Consider the following 16,822-nt stretch of genomic DNA (forward strand, 5'->3'; position numbering starts at 1 on the left):
AAAAAGACACTACCACACTTTAATCAAAATAACTAACTCCTTGATTTTATGGAAAAGTACATCCTTTAGGTGTCTTTCATTGCATTATTTGATACAAAAATTAAATATTCTCTTGATTTGTGAATTGCTTTAACAACTTTGTGTTTTGCTCCCTGCTTTAATGTATTCACTTCTGTAAAAACAAAGTTGCTTGAACCTCTTTCTACAAATATTCAGCCTAAATAAATTCAGCCTCTACCTAAAGTAACCTATATTCCATCGAACTTTCCACAACTTTCCCAGGTGGCTGCCAATCTCCAGTCATAACCTAAATGAAGTTCACTTCAAATTCAGAATTTTATATCTTACTCTTTCTTCTCCTCCTTCAATTTTTATTAGTAAGAAATGAAGATTCCTTCATCTTTAGGCATTAAGAAATGTGCACAACTGCAAATTATGGACTCTTCTCCTGGATACACAATTTCTCCTTGTCTCTGTCCTGCTCTGGAGAATGTGGCAGAGGGGAAGTTACTTATAATTGATGATTAATAAAACTGGTAACATATTTGTAATGAATGGATAATATATACAGATTTTTCCAATTTGTTGGATACTGAATTATCTGAGATTTGTTTTCCAAACTTTTCTTCATATTGCTACACATTGCTGTGCTCACTAACAGGAAGCTACCCAGTTACTTCCACAGGACTGTTATATCTGGAGGAAGGTAATGTGTTCAGCAGTTCATTCAAAAGCAATTGTGAGAGACTTTTTCCTTCTGTAGTCTGTATTTCACCTGCAAATTCATCAAGGTAGCACTATACTTTTTGGACTATTGAGCAGACAATACACTCTCTCAACACATTTTGTCTCGCATTCTTTCTGTTTTTTTCCTGTTTTATTTGTATCATTATAATTGCAGCCCTAATAGAAGCATTTGGGATTTCTGGTAACAGCTCCCACCATGCTGTGTGAATGAGAGTTTTGCCTCAGTAACAGCAGCAGATTTAGCTTTCTATCAGACACGTCATCAGAAAAACACAGCCTGCAGCTTTCCTACACTGGCAGTGGACAAAATTATATACTTTCAACTTTTATGTTGGCACCTCTTACATCTCCCCGAATGTTTTTTATCAAATGAAGCATCTGTGACAACCGTGCCTGATTATTAGGGGAAACAATATGTAAACAACTCTTCACCCAGGAACAGGCCCATTCTTGAGACAGTTAAACATCAAATCACATCTTTTCCTCTGCTGCTTTTCCTGTAACGGCTCTATAAGTTCTATCAAGTAGTCTTTACAAGAAACCCAGAGAGTATGCCTGCATAGATTGACAGTGAAGAGCATTTGCTCCTCAGCACTTTAATGCAGAATATAGCAGGCTTATAAAATATATGTACCAGCTTGTCTAGGAAAAGAGTCACATCAATAATCACCTAAGGCATTAATGTTTTAATACAATCTAGATTAGACCCTGGTGTCTAGGTGAGCTAGCTTTCTTACATCTTGAGAATCGCATTCCTGGACGCTCTGATTCTCTTCCTTTCCCGAGGCCACGTGAAGATTCTCTTTCTCTGCTGAAGCATTTCGCTGGACATAGCAAATTAAAAAAGAAAATAAAATAAATCGTTAATATAGATAAAATTTCAAATAAGTCACATTTGAAAAATCAGGATAATGACATAAAACCAAGAGGTCAGATATTGCAAACTGTTAACTACTGTAGGCTGCATTTTCAGAAAATTTTATAAAGGGAGTGTTTTAATATACATCCTCATTAAAACACTTGCTTGTAAAGAATTACTTCCATATAACTAATCAGGACTTTCTATTTGAAAACTGATGACATCAAGGTGACTTGATGGTTTATCGTTTGTATGTTACTAAAATCATAATGGAAGTACAAGTTAAATAACATCTTTTTTTTTTTTGTGTAAACATTTGGATGGGGTGGGGTAAAGAAGGAAAAAAAAGCATTTTCAGAACTCATATTTCTCTACGTCTTGTGAATTCTGTGAAAGATTCAGAACCTGAGTTGAAGCTGTTTATGAACTGCTTTAGCTTACTTCAGCTGTCCACAGCCTCCCAGATGGGACTTCACATCACTGTGAGCTGGCAAAACGTGTTCCATTTTGTGCCTCTCAGTTACTGCCATACACTCAAAACAGACTGCTATATGGGGCAGTTGCTCTACAATCCAGGCTATCAGTTTATATAAGCAGTGAATTGTCTTCCACTGAAACACTGGCTGTTTTAGCACGTTTTTCTATTATTACCTGCAACTTTTAAGATTCAAAGAGCCATGAACAGTAAGAATATGCAATGCTTTTTTTACACACAGCTTGCACTATATTCATACCTCAGTATTTTTTAATTTACCTTAATAGCTTCACAAGGAATTATTTCAAAAAGAAATGATCCATAAAATCTGGAAAATATATTGCTAAATTAACTGGATACCCTGACATATGTATCACTGCTTGTGCATTACAACTGCATACTCTCCTGAGACCTAAAGTAACTAGAACAACTGGATGGATCATAATTTGCTGATAGTCGTGAGAGGATTGCTATGACCACCACCTTGTTATTCTTAGTTCTGCAGCATTATTCGTTTAAAAAGCATTCATCTTCCAGCATCTAATTCAAAGACCACTGAAATTCATGGAAGGAATGTAAATTGTGCAAGATTTAAGTGTTTCCAAAATATACCTTTGCTAAAAACCAAACAAAACCCCAAGCCCAAACACACCCCCCAACCCAAAATGAAATGTAATCTTATTCTGATACAATATAACCCCAGAAAATAATAAAAATTTTAAAATAGCATTGATGAGCCTCTCTTTTTGTTTTAAGTTTCAGATCATAAAGAGTTTGTAACTATCCTTAGGGATCTGGTTTCCATCAAATAGTCTGCAAGCATCTAGAAACTCTTCAGAGGAATGGGTGTGGGGAAAAAAAATCAAACTAATTTCTCTGCAAAGAAAAGTTAGAACTTCAAACACCAGTTCTGAAAGCTTGAACTATCCTTTCCTCATGACACTTATACTGCACTGAATTACTAATGAATACAAGGTTTTCAAAAATGACAGAGAACAGGAAAAAACAAAGATTACAGGTTACTATTTGCAATATAGTCTCTGTTTAACAGCTCTTCGGTGAGGAACTGTTACTTTTATAGAGCAATTAATTGACTACCGGAAAAAGTGATGAGGAGGTGAACAAACCGAGAAGATCAATATAAATTATTGTTTTGCCATTTCATAGCTGTATTGAGTGATTTGCCTCTTTGGACTGAAAGAATTATTACAGTTCTGAAAATATGAATTTCTTCGCATTGACTAAGAGAGGCATACATACAGTGAATGACAGAGAGTACACACATTCACCTGATTGCTTGACTACTTGAACCATTAAATCCACATGGGATGCCAGGAAAACAAGCCAGCTTGCAGCCTTCTTAATTCAGGAGAATAAACGTCTGTGCATAGTGCCTCTAGTTTCAGAATTCGATTCCTGGTCAAGATTTTAGCTTAGCAGATTATACATGCAGCATATATAGCTGATTTCTCAGCATGTTGTACTCATGTCTACAGAACAAGGCGAGGTTTGGGATATTTAGGTGAGGCTGTCATCAAGAAAGCACTTGCCCGGTGTCATATTTTCAAATGTTTACAGCATTTCCTACCTCTAGGAAAGTAGAAAACAGTAAAATTGTCAATTCTCATCCTCTTTAATATTGAAAATAGTCAAGTCCAATATTGTATCCTAGAAGTCTTTCTCTTCTTTTTTCTCCCAAAACAAAATACAAGATTTTTTTGAGGTGTTTCAATTTTGGTATGATTGCCTTAACCAGTAGGATCAGATTATGGAACAGCCTTTAAAACTCACTTGCCACAGCTGCACTGCTCAGACACCATCCAAGCAAGGGAGCAGTGACAGGTCTGCTTCATTGTCCGTCTGGTTTCTAATTGATAAACATCACATCCCTTCAGCTATTGCACAACCATCATCCCCAATTGTTTTTCATACTGTTATCCTAAACTGACACTGATCTGCATGTCTTGAGTTCTAGTTTAAAAAACAACCACACTTCTCACAGCAGCCAAAGAAGGACAGCAGAACAGAGGGCAAGAAGGTGTCTTGCCAGGTCCTTATGGCCAGAATGACACAGGGCTTTCTTGCATCTTATGTACATACTTTTAACCTATAATATTTTGAGACCAAGACTGACTTCTTATGTGGCGGGGGGGGGGGGGGAAATCAAAATCAAAATAAATATTTTTGAAGGCTGATCTGCTTGCTGATGATGTGGGAGTCTTTGAGGTAGACTTTGCAAACAAGATCCTTTGTTATTAAAAACAATCTCTCCTCATAAAAAATGAATATGCTATTATCTGAATGAAGCCTATTTACTAGACTGACAGCTTACCTAATACAAATGCTATGAAGTATTTCAGAGTGAAACGGTTTGGAAACAGTTTCTGAACTCCTTCCCAATTTGCTTAAAGCTTTCTGAACCCTCCTCAAAGCTATTCAATACAGCATTTTGCACATGAACATTTTTTTCAAGGATCATCAACTCTTTTATCTTTTTCTCTTAGAAATAATTTAGAAATTATAGCATCTTCCTGGTGAGACCTTACCAGCTTGACTAAAAACCAAGCTTTGCATTTCAGATACTTGAAATAAATACAATTGTTTACAATGCATTAAGGTCGATGCCTGCAGATGAAAATAGACTCTGTTCATGTGTGCTTTGCTTGTAGCAGAACTTGCAGAGTACTTCTGACAGAGAAGCAAGCCAAACTCATTATTTCTTTGACTTCTCTTCCAAAGTCTGCACTGGAATAAGTGACAGAACCTAATTCTGCTTCATACCTTTGAAATTTCCTGCAGTTATGCTTTATATTTTTTTCATTTCTAATATCAAACAAATTTTCATCTCAAAGCATGGACTGTTATTATAATATCTTCATCTTAACTGCTAAATAAAACTGCAACATTAGGTCAACTGAATTCTGTCTTTCAAAAGGTTTTTTGACTTTGATATGTAGTTCAATTCTTTCCTATATTAGAAATAGTCTTATCAGATCTTTCTTCTTTCTATATGGCTTTTTGGGATGACTGCACAGCTCCTATTCTCTAGTCAGCATTTGTTCACGTGAGATGCCAGAGTGCTATTGACAGGGATTGCTTGCCAGATGACCTGCCAACACAAATATGGGTTTCATCAATGCATTTATTTCCTGTTACTTAGACCGTCACAGATTACTCGTTTCTACAGTAAGGGTTTCTAGTGATATTCAACTTCCACGTTAAAAAAAATATTTAAGGATACTCATATTGATCTAACAAGAAGAGTGCACAGCATTTTGAATGTAAGCAAACAAACTAAGCAAATTCTGGCACAGTGTTCATGATACCCAAAGGCTAAAAAAAAAACCCCAAAACAACAGTTATAAGAGTGCCATCCATGATGATTTTTCTCTAATGATGGGCAATGCCCTGATATGCATATTCATAGCCTGTTTTGATAAACTTTAAATGCAGAAATCATTGGAGTTTGCCCAGAAATACATTTTTTGCTACTGAAAGCTTCAATGGCCCAATCTACAAACATTGAAAAACTACCTACAGCAAAGACTTGCTTGCCTGTCTTTGGCATGCCCGCTGTGCCTGGCTGCACTGCATGGCATCCGTCTGGCACGTTGAGTGAGGCCAATCTCAGAGACTCCCCTGGGCTGGGGGTTGCTTCTGTCTACCTGCCTACACTGAGGTTACTCAACAGGTGGTCTGCGAAGGGGCTACAAATAGGAAACAACCAACACCTGAGTCATCCCTGTTTCTCAGAGCACTCCAACAGTTTGTATTCTCCCGGGAGATGTTTTAGTCCTTTGGGATGGAAATGGCTTATTGTCATGTCTAGGAAATCCAAAATTGCTCAAGGATTTGTAGCACTTACTGTGAAAAAGTAGAGCAGTTTTGTATGTAGCAGATGGATGAAGTTGTCAGAGCTTTTCTGGGCAAGGTGCATAGTGCAAGAGCCAGAAATATCTCCTTTCCAAAGTCAGTTCTGTCTGACTGCTCCTGGAAACCAGGGACTTTGTATATCACATGTGCACACAGGCCAACTGCCACATAATGCATCACATATTTATTTCAGTCAAGAAAAAGGTGTCAATCCTATCACCTTTTCCTTTCCCCATCTTTTTTGAGTAGCACCATTTGCAATTACAGAAGTTCACAGTGGCATTTTGGATTGCATGACAGACTTTTGACTCACCCTCCTAGCCCTAAAAATTTCAGACATTTTAAAGTAACTGAGTATCTATTATATATTTCCACAACAGATACCACAGATAAATATGTATTAATAACTATGTACTGTATAAAGGAAACTGTTGTATTGCATTTGTTTATATCCTGACTTTAAAATCTTCCAGTTTAACTCACATGCAGAAATAAATGAGAGGTCCAATTCTAACAACAGTAATCATCCTATGTATTTCTATGACAGTGATGGTCATTCTGTATGTATATACATATATTTGTATTTACAGTAGAGGTAACTAGCTTTTCTCTATTGCACAACCAATATTATTCAACAATAAGTGGGAAAGGCATAGCTCAGTTTTTATTTGTATTTAATGCACATCTACAGTTACATTTATATAGGGCAATTATTCTCAAAGGACTGCGAATCCTACAATGTACCAGATCTTTAAACTTCTGTTGTTTCTTAAGTAAATAGAATTGCCCTTGATTTTTTTTTAATTTTTAATTTGCACTATATTGAAATATCTTTAGGGAGGAAAACAGCTGCTTACTGGTACACATTATGCCAACAATGAGCATTGAGCACCACAATCAGACATTTTGCAAGTAATCTAGGACAACCTCACTCCCATTAGAAGTGACAAATGTTAGGACATATTTAACATGGATACCAAAAGACCACATTTTCTTTTCTTCACATTTCACATGCATTTGTGTTGGTTGTAATGGAATTTCTCTGAGACGAACATTCACAATAACCTCAAATGGCTGAACATCCATCAGACGGAAAGGACTTGTTCTTTCCAATAAATCATTTGGGATGATAGATGACTTATTTAGACGTTAATTTCCCGAATCATCTGTTTCATAACATCACTAAAAGTGTAGAATTTTACCGCACACATGCGGCCACCTCCCTGCAGTGCATTATGTTGCACTTAATATGCACATTATTGTTTTAAAATTTTTCTTTGTTAAGTGTTCTGGGGTCCTTCCTCTCTTGCAAAAAATACTTTAAAAGGAAAAAAAAAAAAAAAACAAAAAATGTCTCATTTGTCATGAGCTAGGGAAGATATCTTGAAGTTTTCAAACACTGTAGTATTTCCTACTACACAATACTTCCAGCTGAAGTTAATCTTCTTTGAAAAAACTAGTTACTAACCACCTCAAACCAGTGGAACTCATCTCTAATTGAACATCCTTTCTACATGAGAGCCAGTAAAGTGCTCCCTGAAGCCCAGAGAGCTAGGGGATGATAGTCTACTGTCAGAGACCAAAGCAAAGCACCCTCTCCTGGGGAGTCCAGCACAATGTGTAGCTAACTCACAAATGTGCTTAAAGATAAGAAAGAGAAGATGCAAATAATAACAGGTCACCTTCCTCTGGTAATATTCTAAATGTATTTGCATTTACAGTATGGAATGGAATTCCATTAGCTGTGCTCAGACATCTCGTGTTTAAGTTGATACACAAATGCCTCCAAGACAGCTGCAAGGAGCTGGTAAAGGAGGCAGGACGTGCAGGAGATGAGTGCCCAGCTATAGAAATCACTGGAGAGCTATTCTAGGACATCTAGATAGGCAGTGGATGCCAGTTTAAAGCAATTCCTGAAATACCTAGCTATGCACAAACAAAAAGAAGCCACATCTGTTTATCACTGTGCTCTGAATTCTGTTGTATTTTTCTAGTACAGCTTATTTTGAAAGCATTGCATATTTCAGATAATTTAAATATATGTTTTCTAGTAGAACCTTAAACCAACATTTTCAGTTGCCTCACTTCTTGTAGAAACTGTAGTTTCTTATTTATATTTCCATGCAGTTGAGGGTGAAAAAACCCTCATGAAAATATATGCAATCAGGATCAATAAGAAGAGCTCTGTGATGATTCTTTGTACCTCAGTTTTCAACACAGTCAAAATGACGTATTCACTTATATTTAACTGCAAACAAGGTAGAGGATATCTGTCACCTGCTTTGAGAAGATTAAGCAAAAGTAAACAAAACAAAATTCTGTTAAGATTATGCAAGACAAAGCTAAAACTACCTAAGTTTTGTTTTCTGTTAATTTAGGTATACTCTTCTTTGTACTGATCTTATGAAGCCCATAAATAATGGTCTATATTAAACTGAGAACAAAACATCACTGTCTCCTTGTCACATAACAGACATGCATATGTTTGTATGAAACATGAGAGACAACGAAAAACTGAAATTATTCAAGTCAGCTGTTAGGCAGGCTGTTCAGGAAAATTAAACAGTAGAGAGAACCCCATATATCACACAATTTTGTAACCTAGTGAGGCTAAACATTTAATGATTAAAATATGATCTGGACTGTAATGACCACCATAAAAGAATCTAAGTAGTTCTAAGTAGTGTGTGGTGCACACATGGCCCACATGTGCATATATAATGATATATAATTTATAGTATCTAATATATAGCATGATATATAATCTCAATATAAGTAATATATTAATTTGGATATAATTGCATGTGTGTGTATGAGTGTGCGCAAGTGTGAGAGAAGAAAGAGATAGAACAAGATTGAGATGAAATATTACCAGTCTAATTAAAAAATATTTTTTTTAATCAGGTCATGCTAACACCCTGGTTCTTATTCTTCCTAACTGACAAGATAAAAAGAAAATTCAATAAACTATGATATTAAAAGATATGTTTCCAGTATTTAAGGAAAAAATAATCTGATCATTTCATAACATTTCACAACAGTTCAAGTGACGGGTTTGTTCTTTTTTGTATGTATTTTCCTATGTTTTCTTCCAGAAGACAGAGTTAATGTTGAACAAACTGTTATTATACTTGCTGATGTTCAGATTTGAAGGTCACTGCAAGTTCTCTAGAGCATACATTATTCTTTTGTGTTGCGTTTGGAGGTTTTTTTGACAGTACCCATTTTATATTTTCAAATACTCTGTGGTTAACAGAGTAGATGTTCACTCACACAAAGGACAGCAGGGAAGCAACTTCCTGGTGGGGTTTTTTTTATTTTAACAGGAGTTGAATGGCTCTTATGTCTTAGAATATTTCCTAAGAATAACAGTAACAGTAGCAAGAAAAAACCTACTTGTAGATGGCTCATGATGGCTTACAGGAAAAAACAGAAAAATTAATCAAATAAACTATTCATTCTGAAGGACTTGTTCTGTTCTAAAGCTGTTCTGTTCTAAATACATGTCTTGAATAGCCTACACAGAAGTTTCCAAAGTAAATGTTTATAATGCCAAGGTTATCAAGTGCTCTAAATAGAAATAAAGCAGAGAAAAGAATGACAGTTCTACTCCCCTCTTTGCAGAGGATGGAACAATAGGATTGACACTGATACTTTTTGAGTTTGTGTAAACGTGTAATAATCTGAGAGTGGAGCATTAAAAGCTATTTGATTACCCACAACTTCTAGTCTCTACTGGTTCACCTTAGCAATTCGATGTTCTCTTGTTTCATGCTTCATTCTTCTATTACTATGATCTTTTGTATGAAAAAACTTAGAACGAATGTTAGAACAATAAAGGTATTTTAAGCTTTAATAAATTGGTGTATTGCCGTTTACATTCGTTACTATAGCTAGAGCTGTGAATACCTCCATATACCACCTCCCCACAAAACGTTGTTGGTCCTAAACAGTTTATGCTTAGACAAATTTTACTCATCTTTCACATTATTAGGGTGGAGAAAATCACAACCGGCCAAACAACAACCCAAAGTCTAGAACTAATCAGACAGCATTTCCTTAAGGCTCTTACAGCCATGAAAATCTTTCATCACTACCCTTAGATCTATATAAGACCCAATAATAACAACCCAGTAAAATTTCAGTTTGAGGACAATCTGACAAGCTAAATTTGCTCTATAAGACCGTTCTGGGTGCCAGATTTTTCTAGCATGCTTTTTTTTGCAGTATGCCTCCTTATGACTTAAACCCAAACTAAACCAAAAAAAAAAAAAAAATATCATTTGAAGTGTAGCTTGATTCCAGTGATAAGAGAACTAACCTGTATAAGTCTGAAATTTATGAATAGTTTACTATGGAAGGTGTTCAACTGTTTTCTGTGTACAGGGCAATTCTACCGTCATACACTTTTGGGTGATGATAACTTGTGCAGTTACAAAAAGATTCTTAATGAAAAAGACAGTTGAATTTTCTGCAGAAAACAGAAGTGATATCTTCAGCCAAATAAATACAGAAATCTTTTGTAATGTAAGAAAAACTACTGAAATGTGAGGACAGATGGCATTCTGACATTACTCGAAATGGCACCGCATCATAACACCACAAAAATCAGCTATTCAACTTTGAGGGTCACTAAACACTAACGCTTTCCAAATGAGTCCCAATTACAAAAGCACCTGTGCCCAGTAATTTTATGCTAATTCAATGAAAAATGCAACATATTTAGCATCATGAGTGTACATAATTTCTCATTTATTACCTGTAGTAATTTAGCCTATTGTTTATGCACTCTATTTTAGTAGAGGACACAATTGCAAAGTGAATTTAAAGGACACTTGGCTTACATTCTGCCAAAACCAAACAGGTCTTCCTCTGCTAAAAATATTCAAAATTGTTATTCATATAGCAAACTTAAAGAAAGTATGCTAACATAAATACCAGGCTAAAATTTGTATATACATCATAAGCTGTAAAATGAGCCCATGGAAATGGAAATTACATCTTCTCAATAAAAAGCAATACAAGATTTCAGTATTATCATCAACAAGAGACATTGCATTCCATAAGAGAAGCCAGTGGAATTGGCAAAATATTTGCTTTATATGATTATCTGTTGGGATTTTGTTTGCAATCAGGTAGGTGTTCCCACAGCTGTCTGCAGCTTCTGTCTCACTTTAATCATTTGGCTGACATGTAAAGAGGAGAAAAATATAATTTGAAAAACATCTATTTTATGAGTGTATACCAATATATGAAAGATTGTGCCTTAAAAAACAAAAACTAAATTACTCTTCATATAATCCAGTTAGGAAGTTTAACAAGTCCTATTAGCTCTCTTCTATTCCATCTGTAGACGTAGCTTTTTTTAAGCCTGACTTTTACAGGTGAGAGAAATGCTTTATTGCTATACAATTTGCTTTCTTTGAAGTCAACTGGGCTAATGATACAAACATTTTCTGAAGGCCAGTGCTGCCTCTAATGATATAGTGAAGCATGACCTGCATACATATTACGTATTTTGAGGCCAGCTGACTGCTGTGGGAAAGCTGTTGATAACTTAGGGGTTTGGTCCTGCAAACTCCTAGGCGCCACCGTTGCAATTTCAGTGGAAGCAGGCTCAGTGCCTTACAAAAAAACTGTGGGACTCCTTTAAGACATCCCTTGCCTCTATTTTTTTTAATCCCCAAATGCAGCCTTTTTCTATGACCTTTCTGTTCAGAGATTTCCCATAGATTAATTTCATATTCTGTCACAGATTTTAAAGAAAATGTTTGTGTAGTACTACAGGATTTCAGTCCTGAGTTCAGATCTCATGGCACTACAGTTAGGTCACTAGGTTACCATAAAGCTATGCTGCAGACATTTTTATAATTCATCCAATAGTGTGTTGTTAAGGTCCACAGACAGCCTTTCCATAAATACCTCAAGACAAGTGGATCCTAAAACTTTTATTTATATCGTATAGGCATGTATATGTCGTTGGATATATTTAAGAGCATAAAAATATCATTGCTAAACTGCTTTCAAGGCACTTTATTGCACTCAATAAACCTAAACCTATATTACTTAGATAAAAGGAAAAGTACAAAAACCTCCAAAATGGCCAAGGCAAGAATTACATTTATTACTGAAGGCTCTATGCAGCTGGCCTAAAAATATGACTGGGTCTGCCACGTAGCACATCAAGACTTTCTTGAATTATTGTGCTGTTAAAGGACTTAGTACTAAACTTATAGCATCTGTATCATTAATCATTTGTATTTCAATTATACATTTTTAATTTGCTGTTTCTCTAAGTCAAGCAAAAGAACTGGGGGCAACTTGAGAAATAACTGGGTTTGGACATAGTAACAGTTATATCTACTTTTTATGACCCATAATTATTCAAAAGATCAGTTCTGTGGAATATTATTTATGCTACAGACACAATACGAAGCACTTAGATATCAATATTTTTCTGACATGTTTTTAAAAGGCAGGAATAGCTCTACTATGTTTTGCTGCCTTACACTAACAAAAGTGTCCTTCAAATTGTATTTCTGAGTACATTTTTGAAATCCAAAAAAGAGAAAGTTAACATCAGCATTACTTTCAGGGTCTTCTATGACTGGCAACGTATTACATGAACTTTATTTCCAGGAGATCTTTCTGAGGATAAACAACAGATTTTAAAATATTTTTCCCCAGAGCACCTTGAAGACAATAGTCCTGAGTAAGTAACTGGAGACTGCAGAATCCCCTACAGCTCCTCTCAGTGCCACCAGAACACTCACTCCATTTCTGGATATTATACTTTCTACCTACTTGTATTGTCACCTGCAAAGACCAACCCAGATTCATAAGCAATTTAGCAGTCACGGTAGCTGAAGGATTACAGAGAGATCTAGAGCACTATCTGACTGACCTATGCAAATCAGAACCTTAGAGTAGATAAAAATTCATCACCCAATGCTGCTCATTAAAAAAACAAAACCAAACAATACCGCTCCCCCCAAACCCAAACCTCTCCCCCCCAACCCAGAAATTAAGGACAAGATGTCAGAAAGCATATAAGGAAAAAGGCAACAAGTGTAATAATAAAAAAGAAGGCATTAGAGAAAATTATAAGTAAAAAAGAACAAATAGAGTATATTTTGATAATGTGTCTGCTTGTCACTAACAACACCAGATAGAGTTATTCACGTGAGAGGTTGCCTCCATCTCCTCTCCCTATTTTTAATTCTTGCTTGTCACATCATAAATTGAAGCTTATTTGAAACAATGAAAAAGTGTGGACCTGATAACAATCAGCATGCTCATAATAGCTCTCCTACCGTCTTTTGCAGTAGACAGTGCCCCTCATTTCACAGATGAGAAAACAGATCCTGGCAAACTGCAGGATCACGTAATAAGTGGGAATAACAGGAACAGAACTTTGTTTCATTCAGTTGCCCGTGCTGCATTTTACATGGCTTACCCCACACAGGGACAGTAAGTGAAATAGCAGTCCAACAAAATTAAGAATATTGTGGTAAAATAGAGAAATAATTCCATCTCCAAACAAATACAAGTATTCTTTTAGGCCCTAAACATGTCAAGTGAGTGAATACATTTTAGTCTTTCTGAGACTTTACCTGCATTTAAAATATAAGGATGGGAACAGATATGAATCAGGATGGCAAGTGAACTCCAGTTTACATTCTTGCTGTGATTGGAGATCTCAGATGAGCATGTGTGATATAGTACACTGAATATACTGTAAATACCTAGTCACAATGTTATTGTTTGAGGAGGAAGGGTGACTTTAACAATTTTAACTGCTTTTAGCACTTACGTAATCACTTTACTGCCTTCCAACAAAATTTTTATGCAAGTCAGTAACTTTGTTTTGTAGATTACTTCTGCTATTTTGGGCTCTAAATTCACATTGAAACAATTTTATGCAACTCTACTGAGGTTAGTCTAATCCTGATATCATATATCTGAGATGTTTTTTCACTTTTTTCTCCCACTTGATTTGCAGTGGGAGTTAGACATTAACCGTTTCTTTCTATCTTTGCAGTTCTAGGCCAGTCCCCTGCCACCTCATGACAGAAACACAAAGGAAGATCAACCATAGAATCACCAAATCACATGTATTTTTTTCAAATGTCTCATAACTTGGAACTACAACTGTGCTAAACTTCACGATAGTCCAAACTATGATGTTACATTCACAACTGGAAACTGAGAGGAAGGCAGTTGGTTCCCTCAAGGTTAACATTTGCACAACTGAGCTCAAATTCTAGCTCAAGTACTGAGCTAGAAGTACTCCAGGGCTCTGTACTCTGGCATCTGTAATTTACTGGAGAGCAGACGATGCCAACATGTAAATAATTCATTTGTACAGTACTCTATATAGTCACTGTATCATCCTGCGTGCCTTTGGTATTCATTCAATAGTACAGCAATTTAAAATTAATAAACAACGGAAAACAATTGGCTAAACTCTGTAAAAACTGATGACTGTGACATGCTAAAGATACTAAATATCTGCTGTTAAACTTTCAAAGGGAAACAACAGTGGCTATAAAGTGATCTTAAGTACAGACAAATCAAGTGTTGCTTCTTCTGTGCCCACAACTTTGAGCTGATCAGTGTCAGAAATGTAACAGTTTTTCCACTCTTCCCACTGAGACCTGAACCTGCACGATTACTTGAGAGTTGGAAGAATCATGTGGTATTCTGACTTGGATCTTTATTATTAATAAAGAAATAACCAGTCACCTAACAGAGGAATATTGATATGAATCAGCATAGATATTGATACAAATAGGCTGGGAAGTTGAACTGTGTTTCTGCAAGATGTGCTACCAAGAAAGGACTACATTCAAGGACCCTGCAGTTCTAATGCATCTTCAGAATAAGTCTAAAATCAGAAAATTATCGAAAACCACAATATAAGACCCCATCAGTTGTAGATATTCTAAACCAACTGGAAATCTCACTGAATTTTTAAAATAAAGGAATAAAGTGTCAGAAAGGTAAAGCTTCCATGTGGGTAAAACACACCTGTAGTTTTGATTGTTTATAACATGCTACCAAATGCTGCCAGACTATTTCTGTTTTTAGCATAAATTACTCAAGGAATGCCTTACATTCAAAGGGCTGTGGAGTAGACGGCAAAGGAACATTGCAAACTGCGTTCTCAACAAGAAAAAAAATCTTGAGGGCTGTAATAATTTTTTAACAGATTTCCTCAGTAAATAATGAGCATAAGGGCAAGACTTGGACTTCTAAAAACATGTACTAGTGTTCCCTTCCTCCATGGGAAAATCTGTGAGCGAAGAATAGCATTCTCAAAATTTAATAGGTATGGTGGATTTTGATTACACTTCTTTTAGTAGGGAGAGCATTTATAGATGTATATGGATATGGTGCAAAACATCAGGGCCCTGTGTTGTGAAACTAGATTTAATAAAAAAGGTTTTATTTCTTCATACTGGTGTCATACACCCCAAGGCACAAAACACAGAGGGGCACCGGTTAAAGGAAAAGCATTGGAAAGGCACGCAATACACACCTGAGCGTCTACTGCAGTGTTTCTCCAGGAATATTCTGTCAGCATTTGACAGACTAAAACTGCTAAATTTAAGAAAGGACCACACTCAACTTTTATATTCCTACCCTTGTAAGAACAGGGGGGAGCAGGTTTCCTCTGGTTATCGGCCCTCCCTGAGGAGCACTGAATGGCAGGAGCAAGGACACAACTTGCAGCACAAAGCATGAGGAGAGAACAGCTCTCTTCTCTCTACAGATAACACACTCACGCTGGATCAGCGACAATTTAGGCCAAGCTGTCAGCTAGTACAAGCACGCTGCCTTACAATCACGAAAGATTTACTCCTTATCCTATTCACATTTCTTCAGTGATGAGGTATTCCATAGCCCCACTTTGATCATTTCATGTGCAAAGTAGTTTACAAATAATAAACCTGAGCTTTCATATAAGCTTTCTTCTGAATTATGCACAATTATTAGCCATTGAATTTAAAGGCATCCTTAAAGCTAAAAGGTTTCTCTCCTAGTGTTAAATTATCAAGACTATTCCACTTCTATGTACACTTCTACATGGGCTTTTTTTTTTTTTTTAAAGTTTCCCTGAATTGCCCATCCCTTTTCATTCAGCACAGGCTTTTTTCACAGTAAACCAAGATTAAACAAAGTTCAGATTCAGAGATGTGTCATATGAAAAGATGAAATACAACCTGTTCATCTGTTTATTACTTCTTTTGTTGTGACTAGGCTATCTGCTAACTATGAATGTAGATTTTCTTCAAGTAACTGCATAACTTTGAGCAATTGCCTGTATGAGCAATCACAGTCCCATTTGCAAATACATTTTGTTGCTCTTCTATGTTGGATTCAATGAGCAGCTAATGGAATCCTGACCCAGAGATAAGGCATCTCTAACATTCATCAATTAAAACAGTTTCACAGTGTATTAGTAGCAATGACTGAATAAATTTTCCTCTTGCTAACTTTTTTTGCCAGATAAGCTATGACCGAAAACTCATGACAAGTTTGTTGCTGGCAGTGGGACAGATTTTCTTTGTGCTGTGTGTGAATGAATCACTGACATTGCCTACTGTATAGGCACTGAAGAATCCATTGTATACAAGCACAGAGGAACAGATTGTGAACTTCCAGTGGTTATTGAAAGGCAGACTATTTGATCAGAAAAGATAAAGTAATATAAAATCACTATAGATAAGTGCATACAATAAACTTATTTCTGTATAAACACACATATAACCATTGGTCTTCTCAGTCTAATGGTATTAACCTAGTGGTTAATATTTCAGTTACAGATGTTCCTTCATGGCAGAATTTCTGACAAGAAATTGAAG

General features: G+C 36.0%; 1 protein-coding gene across 1 annotated transcript in view; it reads right to left on the reverse strand.

Annotated features, from left to right (window-relative positions):
- LUZP2 (leucine zipper protein 2) overlaps positions 1-16,822 on the reverse strand; it is a 197,485-nt gene that overhangs the window by 10,708 nt on the left and 169,955 nt on the right. The window contains exon 10 of the mRNA XM_074884575.1: positions 1,485-1,571. Coding sequence (XP_074740676.1) covers positions 1,485-1,571 — 87 coding nt within the window. The remainder of the gene's footprint in view (positions 1-1,484; positions 1,572-16,822) is intronic.

The sequence above is a fragment of the Strix uralensis genome, chromosome 15 (genome assembly GCF_047716275.1).
Source record: "Strix uralensis isolate ZFMK-TIS-50842 chromosome 15, bStrUra1, whole genome shotgun sequence".
NCBI classification, from domain to species: domain Eukaryota; kingdom Metazoa; phylum Chordata; class Aves; order Strigiformes; family Strigidae; genus Strix; species Strix uralensis.